The 10,383-nt window shown below is 41.4% G+C and overlaps 2 protein-coding genes across 2 annotated transcripts in view; one reads left to right on the top strand and one right to left on the bottom strand.

The window, feature by feature from the left end:
- LOC119456949 (neurogenic locus notch homolog protein 1-like) overlaps positions 1–10,383 on the bottom strand; it is a 218,918-nt gene that overhangs the window by 77,308 nt on the left and 131,227 nt on the right. The window lies entirely within an intron of this gene.
- Positions 1,623–10,383, top strand: part of LOC119456947 (glycoprotein antigen BM86-like) — a 36,897-nt gene continuing 28,136 nt past the window's right edge. Inside the window, exons 1-2 of the mRNA XM_049669584.1 lie at positions 1,623–1,769; positions 9,085–9,204. Of these exons, the coding sequence (XP_049525541.1) occupies positions 1,631–1,769; positions 9,085–9,204 (259 nt within the window). The 5' untranslated portion in view covers positions 1,623–1,630. The remainder of the gene's footprint in view (positions 1,770–9,084; positions 9,205–10,383) is intronic.

Raw genomic sequence — 10,383 nt, 5'->3', positions numbered from 1 at the left:
GCTATTTCGCCGATTTAGCGGGAGCCCCAAAAGCAGCCCCAAAAGTTTTGCGTCAACAAACATGGCGGCACCCATCGAAGCGGCGGCTCTCCGAGTACCAAACTCGGCTTGATTCTTGGTAACACGTGAAGTTAGTAAGCTAGGAGAAGTGACTGCGGTTATCGCTTTCTCTCAACTAACGTGTGTAATGAAGATTGATTCATTAGAAGCCGCTGATTTTGAATTCGATTGTCGATTTCATGGCTCGTAGGCCTAACGTGGATTAGCTTGGCTGGTGAAGGCACGTCAAGTTGGTTACTCAAAATTAGGCGCAATAAATCGCTTGCTGCTAATAGATTAACACCTTAATTGCAATTAAACGCAAAACCACGAAAGTCAAAATTACTCTTCCGATCATAAAATGGTATAGTTTATTTTAATATTTATTATAGCTTTTCTTTGACACCGTAGTGGCGCTGCAAGCGCAAGACGGTATTCGCAAACGCAAAGCCCTATTCTAAAACTCATCGCTCTTGCATGCCCCAACGCTAACACCCGCAAAGCTCTTTGGGGCCCCAAACTTTTGGGGCCCCTATTCTAAAACTCGCTAGTATCTTCTATATTTTTTATTGCATAAGGTTTTACACAATTTCTTAACGTTGTTATTGTTTGTTACAATTATTCCTAATTATTTCGCCTTACTGAGAACAAGGCATGTATAAATTGTAAAAATTTTTAACTTCTTCGATATTTTTGAGTTGCCTTGTTCAGTGATTTTTGCTTTTCTTTGTGTATGTATTGATGTGCTGTGTTCGTATTGCTTTCCATCTCTGATAAATGTACGAGTAGGGGAGCCTTCGTCATACAATCTGCCTTTAGGCCCTTCATCCCATACAATGTCTGTCTAAATAAACAATATAAATAAATAAATAAATAAATAAATAAATAAATAAATAAATAAATAAATAAATAAATAAATAAATAAATAAATAAATAAATAAATAAATCATGACTCCACAATGTAGTTAGTCAAGAATGATTTCATCGAATTTTGAGTAAACTTGCAATAATTACGCTCCCTTTATTACACCGATGTTTCAAGTTTTTTAATGGTTCCGACCGTTTTGGCAGCTTTTCTCCGGTTAAAAGGTTTTTCTCTATAGTTGAAAGGCATAGCCCAACTGCATGGGCTATGCAGTTGGGCTATGTCCCAACTGCACAATTTCCACGCGGCAACACGCGGCAACACGCGGCAATTTCCATTTGTAAAATCGCAACCATCCCTGACATTGGAACATTGAAGTTTGTTTCGGCATTTCTTGCATAAACAAAGTCTATCATTCCTTTTTCTCAAGAAAGCGAAAATTCCTATAGTATGGGGTCAAAGATGCATTCAATGTGCGTTGGCAGATGTAAACTTTATTCTTGCTCTCGAGTACCCAACCCTTTTTGCAGTGTATCCATAAGATTAGAAAATTCTGCATAAACTTGCGAACTAAGCAGCATTTCATCGTACACAACGAAAACTGTTTTGCATGACATTTTTCTTTAAAAATCTTGTGTAAACATATTTCCTATATAAAAATAGGACTCTAGTAGAAGAAGTACCATTTTAATATGACACATGTTACATCATACTACCATCGCTTCCATGCTTATTATTGCAGATGCTAAGAACTGCAACGTTATCCCATGCAAGCTTGGAGACTGTAAAGACGACAATGGGATGAAGGCTCGGCACTGCGAATGCCCAAAAACCCGATTCCCGGATCTAGCAATAAATTGCAGCAGTAAGTACCGATCGCACGTTACAGTATATTTCAAATATGCCACCTTAATTTCATGAGCGCATGTGATTTTATTAAATAAGCAAGATATCACAATAGTACTGTCATACTGGATTTCAAAACGAACATTGAAGGCGTACTATGTCTATATACTTTTATACTCTGTAAGTGGAGTGTTACTTAATTACAGGGTAGGTAGTTATAACCAAAGCAATCCAAACCCCTTCCAAAGGCCCACCGGGTATTGTCACATCCTGTGTGCTAACTGTACACATCAACATAATATATGCAGTCAAGTAGATAAGTACAGACGCGTTTATAGATGCAGTGTGTTATAACTAGTATGCGCATACTAACACGATTGTGAAATCTGATATAGAGCGCTGCACGGGCTCGGGCTTACCCGAAAGCCCGGGCCCGGCCCGGCCCGTGGGCCGGGCCGGGCCGGGTAGAGGACTTTTTTCACGGACTCGGGCCGGGCTCGGGCACGGCGTGTGCTTTTTTGACCCGGGCCCGGGCCGGGCTCGGGTTTTTTGACGCGGGCCCGGGCCGGGCTCGGGCTTTCTGCGAGTTATTCTCGGGCTTCTCAACTCTGAAAAACATGTATTTTCGGTCTCGGGCCGGGTTCGGGCCGGGTTCGAGTCGGGCTCGGGCCGGGCTCGGGCTTAAGGTAAAGGGGTGGCGGGCCGGGCCGGGTGGGTAACGTAGATTATTTCCGGGCCCGGGCCGGGCCCGGGTCTAGTCATAAAAGTTTTGATCGGGCTCGGGCGGGCCGCCCAATGTAAAAACGGGCCCGGACCGGGCCCGGGCCGCAAAAATCGGCCCGTGCAGTGCTCTAATCTGATAATCATGACACCAGGACGTCTCCTTCAGCTGCTGTTTTTAACCCTCGATGATGTCTCCATGACTTCCCTGACATCCTCCATATTTTAAATATTATTGCCAGAAGTTCAATCAACAAACTTCCTGACTTGTCATCAACTTTGTCCTACATCCTCCACATCATTGGAGTTACGTAAACGTGGCATCGTGATGATATTTGCGATGGTGAAGTGCCGATACCTGGCTTCAATGTTATACGAACCGATGGAACACAAGGTAGAGGTGGTGGTTTTGCTTTGTATTTACACTCTGATTAGAAGTTTTGTACTAAATGCCCCATCTCAAACAGAGTCAGCTTGGTGCAAAGTTTATTAGTAGTTGATGACTTTTGTTATTGATGTCTTTTACACCCACCTGGCTTGTCTGCACACCCTTTAGCCTCCTTAACTACACTCATTCAATAAATTGGGCCTCATGCCCCAAATCTAATATCTATGGGCGAATTCAACGTTCCAGATATACACTGGCCGTCGGTATGATTGGTTGGCCAGGATTCAGAATTGTAGAGAAAAACATTGAACTTTTCATTGACTTCCGTTTTAAGGAAAACAGCAAAGCGATGTCACCACAAGTACGGCGATCTTATATTTGATCGCTTTCAGCCCTCGGGTCTGCAATTATGGTTAGAAATGTACTGTTGTAGATGGCATATCTAATGATAAGGTGTTTTTTATCATTCATTTCTTGTCCTGTTCCAAAAACGCGATATGTTTACTTTATTTTCGACGTCTAAACAATGCTGCCGATATCAGTGTAAATGGTGGACTTGGCACTTGTTTTAGTAAATTTAACATGATAAGTCTCCGAGGATGACCATGCTTTACGTAAGTTTTCATTGGTCTTGTCAAAATCTGCATTATTCGTTTTGTCCCTTTAAAAACAAAAAATGGGAAACGCAGACGAGCTTTGCATTATTCGGGCAATCTTACATCTGTCGCGTTGACTTGGCTTTTGGCGATGCGCGGAACGGGCTCGTGATACTGTTCGTACGGCTCAGTTTCTTGCTCTTAAGGAAGAAGTTTGATTAACGTGGCGAGTTGGGCGTGTTGGTACATTATTACGAGCAGGACAAGCGACCAAGACGAGCCCTGAACTTACAACAGGTTTTATTGTAGTGTATTTGACATATATATATGCACTATCCAACACATACGTCATTAGCTGCACATGCGTACAAATGCCATCTCTTTATCTGATAGTTGTATCGATGGTACACTAACACACCTTTCCCCCAGCCGGAAAATACGTTCTGCTTCAATTTTACGAGTGAAGCGCGATTTGCTCTTCATGACAGATGTGTTATGCAGTTCATGGGAACAATCCTTACATGTTGAACAATGACTAGCCAGGAAACCTTGAAAGCCTTTCCCGTCACGCGCGTTTTTCACATAGTTCTTCTTCTTCTTTCTGGGGTTTTACTTGCCAAAACCAGTTCTGATTATGAGGCACGCCGTAGTGGAGGGCTCCGGATTAATTTTGACCACCTGGGGTTCTTTAACGTGCACTACAACGCAAGCACACGGGCGTTTTTGCATTTCGCCTCCATCGAAATGCGGCCGCCGCGGCCGGGATTCGATCCCGCGATCTCAGCAGCGCAACGCCTTAGCTGACTGAGCTAACGCGGCGGGTATCACATAGTTCGCATGCTCCCTTAACTCAACGCTGACGCATCTCCCAGTTTGGCCAACATACACCTTTCCGCATCTTAGAGGGATTTCGTAGACTACACCTTCTGCGCAATCAACAATGGGTGGACGGCGCCTATACGCTGTATCGCAGGCTTGCTGCTTTCTTACCTCTGGGTCGGTCATTGTGCAGAGCTTGGTCAGCTTGTCCTGGTCATTCCTTTGTGGCGTCCTTGTGTTTTATTGCCCTGCAGTTCTTGTAATGAGGAACATCAAAGTAAAACTGAAGCAGCACACGATTTTTATTGCCAATACACTTTCAGGTTTGCTAAAAAATAATCCTCGACAGTTCTGCAGTACCACCCTGCCTAAAGACTGTAACACTAATTCATTTGTAACAAATGACACACTTACAAGGGATACTCATATTATCGCTAACGCAAATAATACTCGTTTTAAATATGTTTTAGCCACTTCGTAAGTGCGCCTTTTTTTAATAGTTACAAAGTTCTATTAATGATGCGGTTGTGTCCAACCAGGGTGTGTTAAATTTCATTTTAAATATAGACAGCAAGAAGAAAGGTAGTCCCGACGATATAGACAATTCATTCATTCCTCAATAGATACTTATTATGGGCTTGTCATTATTGACTATTATTTTCCAGAAATCTCTTCCAACGTCTGTCGTCACTTCAGCTTGGCAATCTGCTGAAGTGCTTCCGTTGTACTAATCCCGCAACAAACAGTCCTCATTGAAAGATATACCCATTTCCTTCACAAATTATTCATGTAAACTACTAGGACACACAATATACAAACATACATGTCATTGAGGTGCTGGGGACAAATGTTATATTTCATGCTCAACATTGCTTTCTACAAGGTTTCGGCACCGTTACTCAACTTAGTGAATTCAATCATGATATAATCCAGGCTTTAGAAGTTGGTGACCCAATTGACGAAATAACATTTATAGATTTATCGAAAACAGTCGACACTGTTACACACTGTAAACTGCTGAAAAAAAAAAAAACTATTCGTTTTCCTTGACAACCAGACATTAGTTAACAGGATTGCTTCTTTCATCTCTAACCGGTCTCAATACGTACTCTTTCATTCTTTTCAATCATCTATTTACAATGTAACATCTGGCTTGCTTCAGAGATCACTATTAGGCCCGCTTCTCTCTTTAATTTATGTAAATAATTTACCGCGTTACATTCCTGTTAAAATTTGCATGTACGCTAATGATTGTGTTCTGTACTATATTGTTTAAACCCCTAATGATCACGACATCCTTTACAATTCATTTTCACCATTTCGCTTATGGCGGGAGACTTGGCAGTTGCAAATTAACTTCCAAAAAACTGTTTTCCTGGTATTTACTAAACGCCTTTTCACGTGTTCTTTTGCTAATTTATTTAATGCTTATCCACTAGAAAATGTATCGCAGTATAAATACCTTGGTCTTACTTTCTCTAAGGATTAATCTTGGTCTCATCACATTGAACAGATGTGCAACGGCGCGCTTAGAAAGCTAAGATACCTGCAACGTACCCTACGTTCGGCCCCTCTTGAATCCTTGAAGTTTTTCCATACTCTGATTAACTCTCCCCAATTTCCACTACTCGGCAGCTACATCACACCCGTTAGACCTACATCCACCGGACACCATTATGAGTTGAATGTATCCTGTTAATCACCGCACCGATGGGTTTAAATACAGTTTTTTTACCACCCTATACAATGGTGGAATGATTTGGCCGGCCACATTCGATCTTCATCGCATGCTGAATTTCTCTTGTATGTTGTTAATCACAGATTTTTATTGCATCTTTTTTTTTTTCGTTTTATTGCTCTTGCTTTTTTTTCTTTGCCATATCACTGTATTTTCCAATCCCCATTCCTGCAATAGCCCTTGGGGGCTGCCATATGATGACATACATAAAATAAATAAAATAGTGCTAGCAATACAGTCATACCTACGTTTGTACAATCAACGATTTATAGTATCAGATAGAGACACTCAATTGGTCTGCAAAAGTAGAGTCGGACACAAAAGTATCCAGGGGCGGTATTCTGTAAGAGTCCAATTAGTGGACTGTCGATTTATGCTGTCGCTGATTGGCTGCTGCTTCACGTGCAGGAAGGTGCCAGCCAGTCTCCTTCCTGCACGTGAAGCAGCAGCCAATCAGCGACAGCCGAAAGGGACAGTCCACTAATTGGACTCTTACAGAATACCGCCACAGAACATGAAAAACCATTTCCATAAAGCCTGAACACATAGCCTCTAATTCAGAAGTTTCAGTCTGTGTTACAGTTTTTGCGACCTGCATTGTGATCTTTTATACTAAATGTTCCAGGTCCTAACACAGTCGAAATTCACTCTTGTTGGGAAACCTAGATCCTGCGAACTTACGTAGCCACATTTGTATACATGCAATAACTGGAGAAATCCTTGTTACACGTTACGTCGATAGTTTTGTCCTTCAAGGATTTTCATGATTCATGAAGTCCTCATCAGAAATATAATCGGAAGCTATTAAGTAGGTCAAAAATCACAGAAGGTACAAACAGTAACATGCAGGTATATATACAGCATTCGGTCTGTTTTTATACTTCAATGGTATAAAGAGGATAGCGCATCAGTGTGTTTATACATAGCTATGTTGGCATAGGACAAGGCAAAATGTATGCACTGAAACATAAGAAGGGTAATATCAGCAATTTCGATGACATAGTAAAAGCAGGGGAAGAATTCTATACTGACCTGTACAGTACCCAGGGCAGCCAAGCTACTTTCCTCCGAAGTGGTGATAAGCAGGATACAGAGGCTCCTTCTATAAATGGCGATTAAGTTAGAAGGGCCTTGAAAGACATGACCAGGGGAAAAGCTGCCGGAGAAGATGCAATAACAATTGATTTAATCAAAGATGGAGGAGATATCATGCTTGAAAAGCTTGCGGCCCTTTATACGCAATGCCTCACAACTTCATGTGTACCAGAGAGCTGGAAGAACGCCAACATTATACTAATCCATAAGAAGGGAGACGTTAAGGAACTGAAGAATTATAGACCCATTAGCTTGCTTTCAGTATTGTATAAAATATTCACCAAGATAATTTCCGATAGAATCAGGGCAACGCTTGACTTCAGCCAACCAAGAGAACAGGCTGGCTTCAGGAAGGGATGTTCTACGATGGATCATATCCATGTCATAAATCAGGCAATCGAGAAATCTGCGGAGTACAATCAACCTCTCTACATGGCTTTCATAGATTATGAAAAGGCATTTGATTCAGTAGAGATACCAGCAGTCATAGAGGCATTGCGTAATCAAGGAGTACAGGAGGCATACGTGAATATCTTATCAAACATCTACAAGGATTCCACAGCTACCTTGGTTCTCCACAAGAAAAGTAGAAAATTACCTATCAAGAAAGGGGTCCAGGCAAGGAGACACAATCTCTCCAATGCTATTCACTGCATGCTTAGAAGAAGTATTCAAGCTCTTAGACTGGGATGGCTTAGGAGTGAGGATCAACGGCGAATATCTCAACAGCCTTCGGTTTACAGCTGACATTGTCCTATTCAGCAACAATGGGGACGAATTACAGCTAATGATTGAGGACCTTAACCGAGAAAGTGTAAGAGTGGGGTTGAAGATTAACATGCAGAAGACAAAGATAATGTTAAATAGCCTGGCAAGAGAACAAGAATTCAGGATCGCCAGTCAGCCTCTAGAGTCTGTAAAGGAGTACGTTTATTTTGGTAAATTACTCACAGGGGACCTTGATCATGAGAAAGAAATTTACAGAAGAATAAAATTATGTTGGAGTGCATATGGCAGGCATTGCCAAATCCTGACTGGGAGATTACCACTGTCGTTGAAAGGGAAAGTGTACAATCATTGCATATAGTAGCAGTAACATATAGGGCAGAAACTTGGAGGTTAACAAAGAAGCTCGAGAACAAGTTAAGGACCGTACAAGGAGCAATGGAACGACAAATGTTAGGCCTAACGTTATGAGACAGGAAGAGAGTGGTGTGGATCAGATAACAAATGGGGATAACCGATATTCTAGTTGACATTAAACGAAAAAAATGGAGGTGGGCAGGCCATGTAATGTGTAGGATGGATAACCGGTGGACCATTAGAGGTACAAATTGGATACCAAGAGAAGGGAAGCGCAGACGAGGGTGGCAGAAAGCTAGGTGGGGTGATCAAGTTGGGAAATTTGCAGGCGCAAGCTGGAATTAGCTAGCGCAAGACAGGCGTACTTGGAGATCACAGGGAGAGGCTTTCGTCCTGTGTGGAAAGAAATATAGGCAGATGATGATGATGATGATGATGGTGTTAGCAACTCCGATAAAGAATAGCAAAACATTTTCCTTGACTTGCAATTCAGGATAATCATTGTTCTTCACTCCCGCTATTAACAGCTCCCGAATATTTACATAACCTTCAATTTTTAAATATTCGCAGTGGCAAGGCTAATCTTTAATTGACTTGTTTGATTTCGTGTTACACTGGTGAATTATTTTGTTGCGCCATATTCTCAAGAGTAAACATTTAGTTGCCTTCACTAGGACTTATCGAAAATAAGGCTTCCTTTACTGGGGTAAATTGCCGGGTACACCGCGTGGCTGTAGGAATATAGAACATATACAGTAGGGTGTTTGAATGGAAAGTAATGAAATGCAATGTTTAGGCGTTATTTTGAACCTCTAATCAGTATAACATTTTCATTAAAAAGAACCGAGATTAGATGTTAAAGAAAATGACTACTTGCAAATTTCATCAATTTCAGTAAGCACAATGAAGCATGACGAGTGCAAGAAGAAGAATGCAAGTGCCAAGCTGCGCGATGATGGTAGAGTAGATTGTGTTTGCAATGATGGCTTCAGGATGATCAATGGCATGTGCACAGGTAAGGCGACCTCTTTCCCTGTTCATAGATATACAGTTTACGACTTTTTTCGTCAATGTGATGTCAATTGGCCATTGCTGTTAATCGAGCTTTGATGATTCAAACAGAATACTGAATGACTGAGTATCAGTTGCGGGCACCAGAACTAATTTGCACCTTTTTTGTAAAACAGCATCTTAATTTACATTTTTATTGGCGTATAAAACTGCTTCCCCAACCTAAATACAATAAAGCGACACTAAAAAGAAAACTAACTTGAAGTGTTTTAGCAAATCACGCTTCTACAATAACGAAAAAGCTTCGGTTACCTTATTAGAGGCGTGGTTCGCTAGAAAAAATGCATGAACTAAAATGTGACGTCATGAATTTCGATGGCATTGGCTTCGGGCTAGTTAGTTTTCTGGACTACATGATGCGCTACATTCTACCCTAAAGGAAACAAAGACGGAACTCAGCACGTTTCAAAAACTTCTATTGGCAACATTGACCCAAGTATAAAAAAGATACTTTCAAATCAGTGTTGTCGTATTCACAATACTGGCGCTGGGGCTTCCGTGCGAAATTGAAAAGACGTGGAAATTTAGAGTTCATTTTCAATTCTAGAAATCATTCTTACACCAAATTTTTAGATACTAGGGCTTCGAAACAACAATGTAACAATCTTAACTGATTCAGCGTTTCTCTTTACTGTTATTTGTGCATGTTATAACGAGAAAGGGACTTAAATACTTGGTCGCTTCCTTCTTACACTTCTAACATACGTAACAGCTGATGCAGACATAGCCCTGTGGAGCTAATGAATTCATTGCTGCACAAAGGCTTATCTACCCTGCTCGCACATGAAGCAATGTTAGATGTATTCCTCAAAGCAAAATTGGGTAAACTAATTTTAATGTCGTGTTAGAGTGCCACATTAAAGTTGCGTAGGTTGGGCAGCATGAAAAAAAATTAAATTATGGGGTTTTACGTGCCAAAACCACGATCTCATTATGAGGCACGCCGTAGTGGGGAGGAGTCCGGAAATTTCGACCACCTGGGGTTCTTTAACATGCACCTAAATCTAAGTACATGGGTGTTTTGGCATTTCGCCCCCATCGAAATGCGGCCGCCGTGGCTGGGCAGCATGAAATAACTGATAGGTTGATCAAGCAGACATGATATCTAGCTCTAAGAAACACG

The sequence above is a fragment of the Dermacentor silvarum genome, chromosome 6 (genome assembly GCF_013339745.2).
Source record: "Dermacentor silvarum isolate Dsil-2018 chromosome 6, BIME_Dsil_1.4, whole genome shotgun sequence".
Taxonomy (NCBI): domain Eukaryota; kingdom Metazoa; phylum Arthropoda; class Arachnida; order Ixodida; family Ixodidae; genus Dermacentor; species Dermacentor silvarum.
The sequence above is the reverse complement of the archived record's forward strand: the minus strand, read 5'-3'. Positions and strand labels throughout refer to the sequence as shown.